This window comes from Hippoglossus stenolepis, chromosome 9 (assembly GCF_022539355.2).
Source record: "Hippoglossus stenolepis isolate QCI-W04-F060 chromosome 9, HSTE1.2, whole genome shotgun sequence".
Classification (NCBI taxonomy): Eukaryota; Metazoa; Chordata; class Actinopteri; order Pleuronectiformes; family Pleuronectidae; genus Hippoglossus; species Hippoglossus stenolepis.
In genome coordinates, this window is record NC_061491.1 from 19,481,488 (window position 1) to 19,500,048 (window position 18,561).

General features: G+C 43.8%; 1 protein-coding gene across 4 annotated transcripts in view; it reads left to right on the forward strand.

Annotated features, from left to right (window-relative positions):
* The window catches only part of LOC118115446 (aminopeptidase O (putative)), a 70,720-nt gene that overhangs the window by 34,796 nt on the left and 17,363 nt on the right, over positions 1-18,561 (forward strand). For 2 of the 4 annotated variants that reach the window (XM_035166590.2, XM_035166591.2), the window contains exons 13-14: positions 973-1,035; positions 2,176-2,262. In XM_035166590.2, coding sequence (XP_035022481.2) covers positions 973-1,035; positions 2,176-2,262 — 150 coding nt within the window. Of the gene's footprint in view, positions 1-972; positions 1,036-1,351; positions 1,448-2,175; positions 2,263-18,561 lie in introns of those variants that run through there. The other 2 variants (XR_004697565.2, XM_035166592.2) reach the window with 2 other exon arrangements.

The following is an 18,561-nucleotide window of genomic DNA, read 5'->3' on the forward strand; positions in this document are numbered from 1 at the left end:
TGTGCACCTGGGGATGTCTGTGGAGTGTGTATCATGGATTGTACAGTATGAGTATGATGTAGCGCTGCTGCATCTCGCTTGCGGTGTGATATTACAGAGACCTTGTTTTCATGTATGCCAGTGTGTCTCCGTCTTTTGCCCACACACACACTTGTCTCTCTACATTTGTGAGGACACTCATTGACATAATGTATTCCCTATCCCCTTACCCTAACCTTAACCATCATAACCTTAACATAAACCTCGTCTTAAACCCTAATTTGTGAGGACCGCCCAAAAAGTCCTCACAACGTTAAAATTTCCTCACAATGATAGTATTAAACCAAAATTGGCCCTCATAACTATAGGTAGACACACACACACACACACACACACACACACACACACACACACACACAGTCACAAACACACACAGCCCTCACCATCATCGCTCTGTTGTGTGATTCACATCACTCAAGCAGCAGCTCTGCCGAAAGCTTAATAAGGTTAGAGAGTAAGTGCTGTATGTTTGTGCCCACGGTCTGTGCGTAGGTGTGTGTTCACATGTATGGCTCTCTCTCTCTGTGTGTGTGTGTGTGTGCGTGCGTGCGTGCGTGCGTGCGTGTGTGGTTGCTCATAGGCTAATTCAGGTGATTTTTTTTTCTTTCTTTTAATCTCCTCCCCCTGTTTTTTTTTGTTCTCTCTTCTCCTCCACTCTTCCTCTTTTCTCTCATCCTCTGGAGTCAAGTCGCGAGTTTCCGTCAGAGAAACAAGTGATCACGCTCCCACCTCCTCCTTCCTCTCCTCCCACCTCTCCTCCTTTCTCCCTCCCCTTCCTGCTTTGCTTCTCTCTCTCTCTGTCTCTTTTTCTCTCTCTCTCTCTCTCTCTCTCTCTCTCTCCTTCTCTCTCTCTCTCTGCCTCTGCAAAGCATTCCTCTCTGTCCCGATCACTTGCCCCCGGCTCACTGCTTTCTCTTCTCTTCTGTCGTTCAGTGGCTGTATGAAAGGAGCTCCGTGTGGTCACAGGCGAGGCTGGTAGAAGAAGTCAAAGCTGAGGTAAGCTCTCTCTCTCTCTCTCTCCTCTTCTTCTGTCCTCTCCTGTCTCTTCTTCTCGTCCTCAGGGAGTGGCAGACAGACTTGGGGGGCAGCTCTCAGATTTTGGAAATATTGCACCTTAGACCGCTTGATCTGATTCCCGTCAATCTCCTTTTCCTGTCTCTGGTTTATTTCCCACGGTTTCTGCTTTCCTCTCTTTTCCCTCCTCCGTCTGGTTCACACACTCTGTTCCGCACTGTTTGATACCATCTCTTATCTCTATACCTCTCCTGCTCTCCATCCACCCTTCCTCTGCTCATTTGCTCCCTCGTTCCAGTCTCTCCCTCTGTCCGTCTCTGAGTGAAGTGTGGCACACAGAGCTGTACATCTGTTGCGTGTCATTCTGTGCCTCCCTATCAGATTTCCCATGAAGGTCCTGTGTTGTTTGTAATTGCTTTGCCTATATTCTCCCATTCTCACGTTAATCTTTCCATTAAGATAAAACTGAAACAGATCTGAGCAGAATATTTGTGGGGAAAGAAATTATTTATAGACTTTATATGTTGTTCACATGTTCGAAAAACATACTTTTGACACTTTATTTATGAATTAAAGTGGATGAGAGGAGTAGATTGAGTTTGGCAATGATAGTGATTGGCTGTTTAATGGAGATCTGTGGTGTTTCGATTTGCTGCGCTCCAGGCTCTGTCACAGAAACATACTTAAACTATTATTCTTTTGTCTTAGCCGGCAGTTTGCGTCGGTTATAAATGGAGCACGAGTGAGCGCTGAAAGGTTAGAATTAATGTGAGTGGGTGAAGGGGGGGGCTATAGGCGGACGAACGTTTGAGTGTGTTTCCACTTTACGCTCATGTTAGTGGCTCGCTGAGAAGTGTGCATGTGTGTATTCCTGGGTGCTTTTCGAGTTGAGAACTAGAAAGTGCGCTGTAAGTCTGATTCACTTTCTGCTATAAGATACAAAAACTAATTTATTTCTCTTTTTCCCTTTCTTTTCTCCTCTGTCATCCTTTTCTGTATTTTCCTCCGTATACTGTCTCACCCCTGTTACTCAAAACCTGCTTCCTTCTGGTCTCTCCCTTTCCCTACCTCTACTTAATTTCCCGCCTTCGCCACCTCACCCCACCGTCCTCCCTCCTGCAGGTTGTAAAATGGATTCTCCTCAGTCAGAGTCATCAGGGGAAGGGCAGAAAACGGAGGAGAATAGAGCCCAAGGTGAACTACAAAGAGGTAGGAGGCACTCTTCTGTACTTTGGCCGGTATCTTCCTTCCTTCTGCTTCTACTCAGAATCCTGGCCTTAACCCTTTTTTCTCTTTTTGGAAACTTCTGTTTTCCTGTGTTTATTGCTTTCGTAAAGTTGCTGTGATTCACCCTGAGTGGAACAGTGTTACAACACAATAATCCCAAATTCTGTTGATGTGTTGTGTCTGCAAAGACAGACAACCCTGTACTTAAGTCTGTGTTTATGTTGTGTCCTCTGCCCAAGTATTTAACCTTTTAAGAGCTTGTATACATCACAAACCCTCCACAGTGAGTGTGTGTGTCTGTGTCTATGTCTATGTCTGTGTGCGTGTGTGTGTGCAGAGTCAATGCATATATGAGAATGTGTCTTGTTTGTCTGGAGGACATAACTGGTTTGAATGTGGCCTTTATACTTTTTATACATCCCGACTTGTTTTCGTATACTTCCTGTCACTTTTCACTGTTTACAACCCCAAAAAAGAAAACGTGAAAAATGCCATAAAACGCTCCTAAAGCGCTGGTTTTGCCTGTGTGTAGTGTTAATTAGGCCTCTCTGGGGACGGCTAATCCTCTCCACACACTAATTGACGCACACACTTGCACACACGCCTGCATCATTAATGAACGCACACTGATCTATAAGCCACAGAGGGCCAGAAGTCATTAGTGAGAGTAGAGCAGCTTTTATATATCATTTGCAGTATGCTCGGATATTGTAGACTGTAAGAAACATTTTCATAGCCTCTTATCTTTTCGTACAGTACATTTAAAGGCATGAATAAGTTAGGTAAGTGCCCTCGGCTGGAAGGAAAAATAAAATACTTATTCATTGCCAAGAACTGTATATATCCAAAGACTTCTGAGGGTTTTAAATGTGCTTTTAGCGGTTGTTACTGCAGCTTTCAACACATGTAATGTAAACTTTATTCATAAGCAAAGGTGAACATTTTTAAGCGGTACTTAAAATCCAGAGCATATTTTCCCAAAAACCTCACCGTGATTTCCCCATATCAGATTACCTCCAATCCAATTCCTGTGTCGTAATTTGGAGCACACAGTGAATGAAATGCCTGTAGAGTCCGCAGCCAGTGCAGCTCCCTTCAACCACCTGATACCTACTGTCTGGCATATTTACAACGTATACACGCACACACGCACACATGCACACAAATACACGTACTTCTAAGGGGGCAGCAAAAGGGCCTCTTCCTGTGGGGGGAAGAGAGTGCTGAAATCAGCCTCATGAAAGAATAGCCAATTACTGTCCACTTGGCCATACACAATAGTGAGAGAGAGGGAGGGACGAACGGAGGAACGGATGGAGTGAGGGAGCAGGGGGATGTAGGGGCGGGGCGGGGGGTGGGAGGTCACCGTTTGAAGTTACACCATAAAAGCCATCCTGAAAGGAAACACGAAGTGACCCCCCACTCCCTTTCGCTCCCCTCTCTTCCCCACGGCCCGGCCCTCTCCTCCTCCTCCTCCGTCTCCCACCCCAACCTTTTGTTTCTGTGTACAGAGAGTGCCCCGTGGATGGACCAGGTGTATTTTATATTACTCCTTCATGTACTTCAAACGCCAAACAGCCCAATTTCAACTCAGCCCCTCCTCCCCTCATCCACCTTTCCTCCCTTTCTCTTCCCTCCATCTACCAGCCCATTGCAAGGCTATAAATCACTCCGCAGACCCGATGGGCAAAGGAGGGGAAAGAAAGAAAAAACATTGAGAAGGCAGTAAAAAGGTTGACAGCGAGGTAAAAGTTTAGATGAACCACAGGTGAACGTACAGCTGGAGCATGGAATGAGAGAAATGTGCACGTGACATGATCTACATTACGAAAAATACATCATCCAATCCGATCCACACACGAATTCCAAGCAATTTGAACAAATCACAACCTGAAATCAAAACGTTGATATCTTAAATACAGACTTTGAAACCGCAACTTCAGAGATTTTATCATTTTCACTTCCTGTGTCAACAACATCTACAAATATGTGATATTCTTTTCTTTTTCTTGACATATTGATATAAATCTGTGTCCATGCATTGTCCAATAGTTTTGAGACTCTCCAGCTCCCCACAGAGAATTTATATTTTTCAAATGTCACCCTCCCCATTTGTTAATCCTACCACACATTTTGACCATTTTGAGTCAAATTTATCCCCCTAAAAAATCAACTGTTAACGGACTTTTGATCAAATTGGAGTCATAACAAAAAGTTAAGCCACAAAATCATGGGCTTGGATGGAAAAAGCCCATGTGGATAGAGAATAGCAGATGGTGTTTCAGGAAAAAGGTGGAAGTAGGTGATGGAATGACTCTATGGAAAGAGATGAAGTGGAAAAAATTCAAGGCAGAGAAGTCCAACCGAAATCGGTAATGCAAATTGCAAGAGCTGAGGATTGAAACGGGAGCGAGACTAGTGGTGGGTTAGAGGTTGATGATTGTGAATTCCGCTGAGGTAATGAATGTGCTGCGGACATTTGAGGACATGGGGAGCAGATGAGGGAAGCACACGAGAGATGAAGTATCACAGGACTGGTTGGAGCGGTTAGGGAGAGAGGAGCGAGTGAGGGAGGGAGGGAATAGAGAAGGCAAGACATTTAGTGGGCAGGAATTAGGCTGAGCCGGGGTTGCATTAAGCACTAATGACATCATGGATGATTAGGGAATATACACACACACACACACACTTATATATGCACACAGCGGTAAGGAGCCAGACACCCCCCACAGAGCAGTCCGAGATCTGGTCAATTTAATAGAGCCAAAGTTTATTACCAACTTCCTCTCGTCTTTGTTCCTGTGTAACGTTATTGATTCACGAGCATCTTGGCGTGCGCGTCGGACTTTTTTTTTTCTGAATACATGTAACTTGGATGTGCGCGTGAGACGAGCGTGCATGTGTCCAGTGTGTGTGGAGAGGTCTGCGGAGGGATATTAGTCACGCCCGTGTGGTAATGGGCCTCATTTTGCTCTCATTTTCATCTGCGGTCTCGGTAATGAGAGGGTCCGTCTGCCCTTGCTGATCAGGACAGGAAACCCTGTAGGGGATATAGCTCTGTAAGTAGCCTTGGTCAACAATGTTTTTTTTCTTTCACTTTGTTCTTTAAGATGCAGATTGTGAGTTATAATGGACTTGGATCTTATATTGATCAACTGCACTCCAAAGAACATATCAACATGATGAATAGATATCATAATATGCCTGAACCTTTAATACCTGAAGAGAGCAGGTCAATACAGCCAGGCTTCAACCAGTTAGTGAAATGGGTTTAATGGCTGGCAGATAAAGCAAATGCCAATAAACATTATTTTTTACTTTCTCACATAATGGTCAATTTTAAAGCTGTACTCTGCTCTGGTGATTTAAAGTTGTAAATAAGCTCTGTACACATTCATTGTGGCTCATCTTGTGTCTTCCAGGCTGATATAATGGGGTTATGTATATGAAAAGTGTTGCAGTAGCTCTTCCACTGGATAAACAAATGCCGGAAATAGTACAATCCAGAAATGTTGTCTTTCCTGCTAAAATTGTTCTGCACAAACACTATTTTTAACTTTGCACTGCACACTTCTCTGAAGCTAAGGCTGCACAATTATTGTTTAGTAAACTTTGCGATTATAATTATCAATCACCAATTATGAGATTTACTTTAAATTAACCCACTTTTAGCATCTTGATTGTTATCAACCCAGATATAATGATTTCAACCTTTGCAGTATTCATTTCACTGGTTAAATCTCATGATTATACACACTCTATCTGCACAGATTGTGCAAGGAGGCCTAGGCTGAGTGTGGCAATGTATCTTAGAAAAGGGACACCTTCCAAATGCACCACAGCAACTCCACATATCTAGAAGTGTCGGACGATGAGTCACCTCATTTGCACCTTCATGGTCCGTGGAATCTGCTAGTGTAAAAACATGTACCATCAGGTTTATGCTGGTGGCTGAGAGAATGTCAACAACATTAGGGTTAGAAGAACAGACTGTCTCAAAGCTGCACTTCAAACTGTTGCGTGCCATCTGGTGAAAACAGACAGGGTTCAGTTAACTTGAGATTTGTGGGATCAGGAGGCAAACTTCCAAATACATATAACATTATTAAGCAGTGTCAGTTGATTATTGTGGTTTATTAGACAAAGGCTTTTGTTTAAAAACGTATATAAAACCAAGTTTGGAGATTAAAATGCACCTTAATGGAGTCAGGAAAAAAACCATTGCATAAGGCAGATATTATTGTCAATGACATTTTTGTGAGTGTAGTGCTCAGATAGAATGATGGTATGGAACCTTGGTGTGAGATTTTACACTTTAGTTTAACTGATGCAACCAGTGAATAACAAATCAGATGTTTCATGTTTGATGTTTTCACTCAACAGGTTTCCCAGTCTCCCGTTGCTGCTGTACATCACCTCTATGCTGGGTGTTGTTATTCCTACCGCTGTGTGTCGGCTACTCTGTTTAACTGATAATAAACTCTACTCCTCTGAAGCTATAGAGGCCTCAGAGTATTAGAGAGTAAGGACTCAGATGCCAAATTCTATTTTAGGACATAATGTAAACCTACAGAGAAATGAGTTTTAAGTGGTGACTGAAATCCCCTGTGTTGGGCTGAGGTGCGATGTTGATGGTTAGGGGAGGTGGTAGTGGTAACCGGAGCCCCTGTGGGAGAGTAAATAGTCGGGAAGGCATGATCAAAAGCCTCTTCGGTTGGGTGGGGTTTGCAGGTGGCGTATATTACTCTGCCATAGTGGCCTTTTGTGAGTGGAGGATGGGGAAAAAAACAAGGAGAGCGATGTGGAAATCGGTATAGTGTGTGTGGCACTTTGATTACTGTAAATGAAGCTGAAGAAGGTGGGAGACTGTTTATTTGTGAGACATACAGCAAAGGACAGACTGACTCTAATCATAGTCTGCGTTTTGCAATCATAGACTTCAGTGGTTTAAGTCCACATGTGTCATAGATACGAAGGCTTGAGTTGAAGATTACCCGGCAGTCTGTGTGTCTCTCACAAACAACCTTGTCCTCTCGGTTTGTTTAGAGTTTGACCAGTACCCATGAAATGAAGCATATCCGTTTAGTAATGGTGTTTTTATAACATCTGTGTTGTTCTTGTTTTCTCGATTAGACGTCACCACTACAAAGTACACGCAGCCATATTTGGCAATTCATTTCTGTTTTCCTGCTTCCAGTGAACTGTCTCCTCCTGGTTTACGCAGCCATCTCTCCTTTCCTCTCCTCTACTTTGTCTATCTTACACTTTTTCATACTCTGTCTGTCTCCCTCTCTCTCTCTCTCTCTCTTTCTGTGCCTTTTCCCCTCTGTGATTTATTGGCAATGAATCAGGGATGAGGGAGTATGCCGGAGGAGGGATGGGAACATTCAGGGAAATGGCTGTTTCCGGCCAGACTTCATCACATCAGGATGGGAAATGGTTGGAAGAGAAGCAATGTGTGTGTGTGTGTGTGTGCGCGTGCGCGTGTGCGTGTGCGTGCGTGTGTCTCCATCATTAGACCAACTGGGGATCAGCTGAAGGCTGCTTGGGTTGAGTCCAGCTCTGTGAGCCACAACCCTTTAATTGTAAATAAATGGAAACTGGGGCTTTGCATACATATAGTTCATGAAATAAAATCCTTCCTATCGCTGTAATGAAATATTTGCACTGTAGTTTGAATCGCCACAGAATAAAATTACCAAGGTTGTCACAGGGATTTTATTTTGTGTAGCTTTGTAGTAAATGCTATTTTTATGGGTCCAACTCATTGTTACGCTGTCCTCACTTTGTCGAAGGATCTTCAGCGTATCATGACGGATTCTTTGCGCTTGTCAAACTGGGTTGTCTGAAGCTCTCCAGCTCCAGTTGAGGCACTTCCATGGCAGACTGCTGTCAGGAGAAGAGTGATGCATTGGTTCTCTGAGCTCATCCCCACTCGTAGTGTGAGAAGCTGAAGGCTGAGGTGTTGTTCACTGGAACATGGACTGCCATATAGGGCTGTGCAGTAAGAGCAAAGTCTATTATCCCGATAGAGGTCATTTTATATCCAACACACATCATTACTTGTTACTCATAGCTTTTCTCAGCAATATAAATTGGTGCCATGTCTTTGCATAAGTTGCTATGGCAGCCTTTATTTCCTTCCACCTTTGTGATTCCACCGTTTGGTGTGTTGCAGGCAAAAGCCTCTTGTAACATCTGAGTTTGGAGTTTGTTTTGAGCACTCGATTGTACTTTTGTAGCTCTCAACCCTCTCTGTACTGTTTGACACAATTCTCCCATAGGTGGTTAAAAGAGGCCGGTGCTGTGAAGGTCTGTTAGATGCAAGGTCTTGTTACATCATTTTAAAAATCCGGTTTTCTGGTCCATGTCAGAATTTTTCATGCCAAAACCGTGAGCTCCTTGTTTTGTCTTGTCTTAGTCAGAGCCCTTCTCCTGTTCAGTTACCTCGATCTATGTCACGGTCACGCTCCTCCTTGTTTGTTTGTGTTTCCTTCATATAAATATCCTGCCTGCATCAGTGCCGTTTCCAATTCTCAAATCTTATTTCCAACCATGCGTTGAGCGTTTGTGTAGCACTCAAAGGAGGATGGCAGATTCTTGGGACTCGCTCCAAAAACTAAATAACTAATGGATGGATGTAGAGATGGAAACATTTACAGATAGGTGGATGTAGTTTTCTCTCCCGGGTGTGAACAAGTGCACCTCAGCTTTAGAAACAGTTGTGAAGAGGTTGACAACAGTACAGAGCCCACACGCTTCTTTATTACATGGCATGGCACTGACCTACAATACGGACCCAGAGGTAGCTACAGAAGAACGGATCGCTGCATTCCTCCGAGTACATTAGAAAGAGGAATCCTCAAGGCTCAAGCTCTTATACGAGACCAATCAGAGTGGAAAGGGAGCGATAGAGGGTGAATTCAGGACGACTAAAGAAACAGCTGAGCTGGAGCGCAAAGAAAAGAAAAACAGATCAATGAAAGTATCGTACTGGCTTTGTCATTTTTCTGCAGTATCTGTTGTGAAAAGTGCTGAACAGGAGGAAAGAGGGAATCAAGGGATCAGTGTGGCAAACAACTGCTTGTTTGATTCACCCTTCTCTCACACTGGCTTTGCATCAATACGCTGTCGATCCAGCGTTACCTGCCAATAAAACTTTTCAGTGCACTCGTGTGGGTGTTTGAATTACTGTTTGAGTTTGTACCTTTTTGGTTTTGTCACAAAACTTGTGTAGTAATCCATGAATCCAACAATCCCACATACACACAAGAGAACATATTCTCAGCTGTGTCAATATGCTGTTTCTTTGCTGTTAAATACTGTGTCCTCCAGTAAAAAAGTGTATTTGACTGAAAAAACTGTTAACACATTTCTCACGTTATCCTGTGAAGGCAATTTTAATCTCATTACAAAATCCGGCAGTTTCATACTGAATTTCTTGGCGCTTGTACGTCCGTAGTTACCGACCGCCGAGCTGATGTAGACTGTAAACTGTTTTCCCTTTTTATATGTTGTAAAAGAAAACTCGAGGAAAAGGATGCTTCAGAAGAAAAATGAAATCTATCCGCAAGTGTTAGCAATGGGAAGATTTATGTGCAGGGACGGGAAGAGAGGAGAGAGAGGAGACGGCTCCATTTGCGCTGCGTTAATGAGGGAGAGCAAGACAAAAAGAAAGTGAGAGGGAGTGAGTGCCAGCGTGTATTTGTCTCATTTATCACTCAGCAGCAGTTCTGTTTTCGGGGTCATTTGAAGCTCACAGCCTGTCTCGTCTCGTCCAGGGACTCCCTGTTGTCTGCATGTGTCTGTGTGCGTGTGTGTGTGTGTGTGTTTGTGAACGGGAGGTATACAGTAAAAAATTAAGAGGGGTGATAAGAGATCACCAATCAGGTTTGACGATGCTGACAAGCTATTTAATGGCAGCCATATAGGTGCTCAGAAATACCACTTAGGCCTTCATGACTCTCTGAGGAAACGCTCACATGCACGCTCACATGCACACGCACATGCAGAGTGAGGCAGTTGCAGGGGGGAGTTCTGAGGATAGACTGAGGGGTAGTTACACAGAGACTAACTGCAACAGGGTTTTCACTGTAGTGGTCAAAAAGAACTTGCATACGCAAACACACACAGGAACACACACACACACACACACACATTTTGAATCCCAGAAGCATTTGAGTGTCATTAAAGTGCAGCTGTGTTTGTCTTTCCAGCACACATGGAAAATGCATCAGGGAGAGAGCGAGCGCGAGAACACAGCCTGCTGAATATGGCCGCCGCACGATGTACAAAAACAAGCGCTGCACTTTGTCACCCACACAGCTATGCATTGTTCATTTTAGGGTCTATTCAAACACTAATTCAGACAGTAAGTATAATGCGGTTCCATAAAAACACAGTGGAGCGCGGAGGTCACGGTGTTAAACCCAGCGAGACCTCGGCAGGATATTTAGTGTGGAGTCATGTTCAATATTGGGCCGGGCTGTAAAAGCCGAGCTTGGCGTTTTAGTGGTGGGAAATGAATCAATGCCTCTCACATAAAACCTGATTTAGGCATCACGTCATGGCTTTCATAGGTGTAGTACGTAATGTTATGTTTTGTGTGTCTGTGCATGTATGAAAAGCGGCGCAGAGTGCTAAAACATCTGTCTTTCCCGGTAATGACCGGGGAGCCAATGTCGCCCTCAGACGGCCCTAACGCAATTAGCCCTGTCAAAAACACCCACATACAGACACGTTTCCACACAAAGTCATGTCAGCTGTACGACTCGTAGACGCTAAGCATAATAGAAATTGCTGCACATGAAACCACTAGAAAGTGTCTGAAGCTGTGACTGGCGGGGGGGCTTGTCTTCACTTTCCTCTCGCTGAGAATTTACACCATTCTACTTTTTCGGTTCCAGAAACAGCATTTCTCTTCCTAGAAGCGAGGAGAGACTTGAAAGCAACATCACTCCTAAATTGAAATATTTCCATTATTCTCTGAAACCATAGTTTATTGTTAACAATTATCTTTAGTAATTTTGTAGGGTCTTTTGCCTTTTATTGAGAGAACAGTGAAAGCGTGGGAGAGAGAACGGGGGAAGACCCGCACCAAAGGGCTGGGATGGAACTGAACCTGAGGACTCAAGCCTCCATATGTGTAGCGGTTATTGTTATTTTGGATTAAACTGCAGATTATTTTCTGGATTTATCATTTGAGAAAAATGTGTAAAATACAAGTTCCTAAATAAGGTTTTTCAAAGTCTGCACTAAGGCGTTAAAACAAGGGGCTCAAACGTAGTGGAAAATGTTTGTTTTGCAAAATATCAGCATTAGTGTAGAAAGAGCATAATTTGAAGCTTGTTAGACAAATAAGGAATTGTAAAATAACAGTAAGATGACTCAAAGACAAGTCCTAGTAAAGATTAGGATGTTGTATTGAAGGAAAAAAGGCTGCGTCTTTCACGCTGCCAAGGAATGACAACACAGAACGACTGTCTTAATCTTTCCAAAGGTCTGGTGTAATGTAGCATCGAGACAGTCAGACAGACGCATGTAAAAATCTATTCACTTGTTGCCAACAGCCATACTGCAGGCGACAGCTTCAGCTCCAAACCCCCCAGTCTGGGAAATAATGCGTTGCCAAGCTGGAAGTGGTCTTATCACGGAGGAGCAAAAAAAACCCACAAAGGATTGTCTTCCTGTGGTTTGAATGCAAAGTAAACAACAGGTTTTGAATTTCTTGTGTCTCTGTGATGCTCTTTCTGAAATACTTTCTGTGGTGTCATCTGTCGTATATCTGTGTATGTGTGTGTGTGTGTCTGTCTGTCTGTCTGTGTATGACTCCATAGTTCTATGTGGGTGTATGTGTGTGTTTGTGTGTGTCGGTGTGCAGCATATATTTATACTGCACACGCAAACGTACAAAGAGCAACAAGGATGGGTCTAACTTGTTAACTGAGCTCAGACGCCTGCAGAAAGACAAAATCTGTCTTTAACTCAGGACCACAGGACGATCCATAGTCTCCTCCTGACTATGACCTTTCATTTTGAAGGCTGTGCCGATGTCAGCCTCCTCTTCCTCCGCCACTCCCTCGTCCCTGTCTCCCCTCTTCTTCTCCCTCTGTGGCCCTGTGTCTCTCTTTCTCTGTGTGTCTTTCAGCAGCAGTAGATGTTATCGTTCCGCAGTCGAGGTCATCACCGGTCCATGTTTGTGTTTCACCCATATTATCTGGCTAAGCCTGACTTGAATGGACAAATCTGAGCTCTATGCATGTTTTATTTTTTTTTCTCCAGTGTGTGTGCGCGCTGACATTTAGAAGCTTAACCGTTTCAAAATGGCACGGCAACGAAATTGCCACCAGTCAATCGCAGGAGCTGACAAAAGTTTTTTTAACCCTTCACTGTGTGCACCCTTCTGTCTCTGTGCCCTTTTCACCCGTGTAATTATAATCAAGAGCAGAAGACTCCAGCGATAATATTTATCCAAAACCCTGTAAAGGAAACTGCTGTGTGGATGGTAGCCGCTGTTGTTTTATTATCCTCCTCAGGGATAATATTTAACCAGCAGCCCCGGGCCGCGCTCTCACCCTCCCAGGATTAGTCCTGAACAAATGACATGAGGAAATTAAACCTGGGCGCTCTGCTATTTTCAGCCTTAGTCACCTTTCAGACTTCCGTTCCTTATGTGTTCAGGAAAGGAGCGGCTGAGGATCCGTGAGATAACCATGTGTGGATTCCAATATGGTGATAATTTTGGATAGAGACGTCAGCATTTCCCTCAGAATTTTGTTCTTGGCAGGAATAAACTCCCCCTGAAGCGGGTTGTAGACAAATCACAGGACTCTGAAACTCTCCACTGGAAAAGAGAAAAACAGTAACACCAATAAGAACAATGCATCTATTTGAGTAATTCTGTCAAGATTTACTTAAAGTTATGCTTAACTTGCCAAACATGTGAAACAAACATTATATATGAAAACTTATTGTCAGAGTTTGAACGTTTAAAACATTGTTTAACCCCGTTGAAGCTGGGGTAGGTGACATATATCTGGCTTTATTGAGCAGTAATTCTATAATAACCTTCCAGAATAATGTAAATCAAGTGATAGTTAGATAAAACTAGACTTCTACATAAAATCCTACAGGAAAGGTCGCTGTTCCAGCGTCGGCAACTGGTGCCAAATCAACCTAAAAAAAGGGAAGACTTGAATAATCCAAAAAGAGTCGAAAAGAGAGTCGGAGAATAAAAGCAATAAATTCTGCCCGCACTCGTCTTGTGGGAGAAGCTCAGGACAGAGAGCCTCAATCCCAAACTACTATTATTGAACGTCCTGTCAATGGGACTTTATCATCTCCGGGTAGATGATGTTTTTGTCGGAACAATTTTAATCTGCAGATTTAAAACTATAAAGATTTATGGCAAGAGCATGATTTGTTTTTAATACTTTGAGGTCTACGGTACAGATTTATGATCTATTACAGCCTTTGGATAAACGCATAATACTTGTTTGTACAATTAATAACTTTTGACACGATTCAGAACTAGTTTGCAGTAATATACATTTTGAAAATCACCAGACTTAACTAATGTGATAACTTTAAAAAAAAGCGCTTATATCAGTTTGTCCTTCGTGACACAAGAAGTCTGTACATCTCCGTCCTCCACCATCCCTTCCTCCTCGCCTCTCTCTTTGTCTGCACTGGCGTCCAGCTGTTTTGACGTGTCACTGGAGCACAAATGCTGCAGATTTTTCTCTCTCACACACAAACAGCTGTGCTTTTGTTCCAGTTGTGTTTCAAAGGCCGCTGTCTTCTGAACGGCGTCCGGGTGCTGCGAAGGCAAAACGCTTTCGTAGCAGCAGCAGCCACTGCTGAGACATCGGTCCAGCTCCCGCTTGTGACTCCCCCCGGTTGGTTATAGCACCTGCGTGGAGCGTAGTTGGATCTAAGGGGGCTTGTTATACCCTTCCAGTGAAAGAGGCATGTGAAGACACTGCTTGGTTGACACAATGAGGAGGAGGCCAAAGTCTGTTTCTGCCTCCCAAGGACCAGACCAGGGCTACCCTACAGGGATATTGTGCTTTTCAAAATTGGGAAGAAAAAGGTGAGAAGATTGAGAGAGAGGAAAAAAAAGGTCCGACAGAAATATTCTGCGCTTGAGGAGTTGTCTGTGTCTCCATCAGGAATGAAACAATAGATGGTGGGAGGGGAAGGAATGGTACGAGGGAGGCGAGGGAGGCATCCACTAGAGACGGCTAGATTTGTGGCTTGCGTCAAAGCATGAAGTGCCAGAGATTAATTAAACTTACCCTGTTTTGGAGGTGTGTGTATGTGTGAATGAGTGTGAGTCAGAGTGGTAATGAGTAGGAGAGGACACATGTTAATTGCCTCTATGATCATTGCCAAATTGCGGGGAACATAGATTTTTACTTAACAAACACACCACCTTCTGTGGCTGCTCAAAGAAAGAATAAATCGTGTTGAGAAAATGAAGGAGAGCTATGTGATGAGCTGCGGAGCCTCCTGCCCACTGAAAGTACATGCACATGTGCACTTGCCCACTCTTGTGTAGTTGTGTTACTTTGTATGTATGTGTGTGTCCTCCCCCCCCCCCACTGCCAGGTCAACTGGGTGTGCTTTTTCAGCTTAACCCCTGGTTTGCAACCCTGCGATGAACCCTCGCTGCCGAGGCTGTGAACCTGAAGGGTGAGAGGGAAAGCGAGGGGGTTAAATATAGGCTATTCATGCAGAAGAACACATGAAGCTTTCATGTAGAGGGCATACGGTCGTCGGTCTTTGCATACGAGCTGAAAAATGTATCCAGCACACTTGAGTAACGCCGAATAAATGAGGCACATAGACCTGTTTGTTTGCCAAAGGGGCACATTTGATTGGCAGTGTGTTGTACGTGCTGTCAATATTTCTCTCCCATTATACCTGCTCTCATACCGGCTAACAATCCTGACACTTCACCTGTCGTCAGCGCACGTGTTTGCGTCAGATTTTACATTGATGAGACAACCGATCCCGTCAATCGGCGTGATTTCAAGGTCAAAACTTCAAACCCTTCCTTTCTCTTTCTCTTTCTTTTCTGTCATTTTCTTTTGGGTCCTGGTTTGTCTGACTCTCTGAAAAGCTCGCTATATGTTTTGATTCAAGATGATGATGATGATTGGGCTCACGACTGATTGCAGCAGCCAGCTCCACAAACACAAACACATCACAACATACACCCTCATCCTGCTCTCGCTCCCTGGAGATAGACGCTGTAGATGTTGATTACAGCCGTTTTCAGGGTGGAGAACAAAGAATGGACGCTGTTAATGAGCAGATAGTCATCGCCGAGGTCATCTGTCTGTGACCGACACTATCTGTGAGACCGTCACTGCGCTGCAGGTGTGACATCATTTTGGGCGATGATAACGCAGGAGACGGCTCCATTTCACAAGTTGAAAGGGTAACACGTGACTCGCAGATAACCTTTCAGTGTGTTTGTGTGTGTGTGTTTTCTCCAGACCATTACCCGAAATTGGTTTACAAAACCTATGATGTCAGCAGGCAGTTTTCTAATGTCTTTTAAGGCCACATGAAACCACAAGATTGCAGTATCATGTCCCCACAGTGTATGAATTTGTTTTTCAGTAGCTACTCATCATATTTATGGGATTTTATATTTACACGGCTCCTCTCGTTACTACTTAACTCTCCCACACATTGGCAAACAGATGCTACATACTGTGTTAGTGTATCAAAGGGGCCTCCTGCTATACGTTGTGAGGATGGAAGGAAGTCATCTGTTTCTTTCTGGGGAAGGTAGTAACACTCAGACTTTATTTGTTACACTTTATTCATTGGAGTCATACTTAATATTTATATGCACCAAGGAGGTTATGTTTTCACCCCTGTCTGTTTGTAAGTTGGTTGATTTGTTTGTTTCGATGGCCCCTTTTTCCACTGGTCAAAAAACCAGCAACACCTGCTAACATCTGGCTTTTGTCTGCAATGGGAATGGATACATTGGGCATCCCAGGTCATATGACTCTGCAGAAGACACAGGTTTTAATCTGGTCTGCCTCTGATCGGCAGTGATGGAAACATGACACTTTGAGGGAGAGGGGGGCATCAGTTGTCGGTGTATTCATGACGTTGAAAATAAGCAAGATTGTGCATAAGCTACTGGACGGATGGAATGAAGAACCTGATCCAGGTTTTTTTTTTACATTGCACGATTACGAGTGTTTTGTTCTTTCACATTTTTCCTGATTTCCTTGGGAATAATTCATGATCAGCCATAGTTAGGGGACTGATTTCTATAGGTGTGTGCAGTTTCAGCTCGACTGAATTGAAGGGGACTCTTGGTCCTTGGCGGAGGTATGCGTTCTACTGAGTGCTATAGAACTATAAGAAGAATTGTGGAAAGGGCCAACATTTAATGTTCCAGAACAACCATCAGTTTCTTTACATCACTTGGTTTCCTTTCTACTCTTTAGTCTCCTGCTCGCCGTTTTATTTGTGACCACCTGCCCAGTTTTTTTTTTGCTTTGCATTTTAATTCTGTGCAGCTGTATGGAGCAGTTACAGGCTAATTAAAAGTGTACATATTTGCGATGCTATTTATGCTGTCATGGCTGTCGAGAGGATCCTAACAGCTGCCTGGAGCACTGTTTCTCCCAGAGACGCGAGCCTGCCGGTGCCGTTTGAGGAGATGGATGTTTGGGCCCTTAAATCAAGTGTAAAATAAAGATGGACAAAGAGAGATAAAGGAGGCGAGGAGGGGATTTTAATTGGAGGAGCCAGACGCACAGTTTGGACCAGTGAAAGGACGAAAAAAAAAACGGAGTTGGTATGGCGACCGGGAGCAGACGGCCATGCAGACAGAGGCAGAGGGAGAGAGAAAGGGAGGGATTTGAGGGGAAGAATGAGTGAAACCTTAGTACCTGAGGCGGCGTGGGCTGAGGCCTTTAGCTGCTGGTGCCAGAATGTGTTTTTACGAGCCTGCGGTCAGACAGAAATAAAAGGCAGCCGAGCGGTTGAATGGCATCACACGCACGCGCACACACACGGTTCAATGGCCTCTCAGAAATCACAGTTTGGTTTTATAATGTCACACTTATTCGATGTCTCCAGCCCCCATAATGCAGTGTGACTGAACAAGCGGCGGCCTCTCCCCAGTGGATACAGAGGCAGGGAGTGAGAGAGGAGGTAAGGGATGAAAAGCATTAGGAGCACCTCTGTGTTCTATTTATTGGCACCAAGAGAAGGGAAAGAGGTTCTCTTCTGTTCTTTGGAGGCCAAATACAGATTTTATGGTCAGTTTGTCCAATAGTCGACCTATCACACAATCCCTTTGGTGCCTTTTCTTTCTTTTTATTATCTCTCTTAACTTGTCCACATTTTTCTGCCATTTCCCGTTTCTATTTTCTATTATCAACAACTTACAATGAACTTACGAGCAATCAGAGGGGAGAAGTAAAGACATACCGCTCTAATAACTTGACAAATGACAAAAAATAGGAGTAAAAACCAAGACTGGTGGTTATTGCTTGCAAACCAGAAGCAGGAGAAGGCAGCGATGATTCAGTTAGCAGGGGTTATCTGAGGTGCCTCTTGCAGAGATGTGACGGTAAATGCCGATTGACCACTTAGGACGGCGAGAGATGAAAACAGGAGCAGGTCGTGACCCTGTATGTCACAGAGGATGCAAGGAATAGGCGAACAAAATGAAAATATTCAATCAGTCTTGTCAGGCTCCTGAGGAAGAACACAGGCTCGCTCGCCTATGTACCGTACAGAACGCAGAGAGTGCCGCTCAGTGCCGTTGCTATGGAAATACTGAACAAGTGATGGATTGTTGGAAGGGGCGAAGAAAAATGATGTAAGAGAATATAAAAAATAAAGGATTTGGAAAACTATTTTTCATACTTTCCACAAGAGAAGGAGGTGCAGCACAGAATAATCTCATTTAACTGTTAAATAGTCTTGTATTGCAGCCTGATAGATTTTTAAAGTGGAAATATCACAATTAAGCATGAAATGATGCAGTGAGAGAGTGTTTGTATTCTCATTAGGAACAACAGCTTTAAAGCTTTGATTTATTCTGTACAAACATGCATGACGAGTGTTGCTTAGACCCATACTCACACACACCCACACATACCGTACATGTATGTGCTCACACACACACACTCTGTATACTTTATGTCATTTATAGATTGTGGTGGAAATCGTATCCTGTTTTTTTACCCTATAGCCGTTGCTCCTTGAGCTGTCAGTCACCACGGTGAACAGTCTATA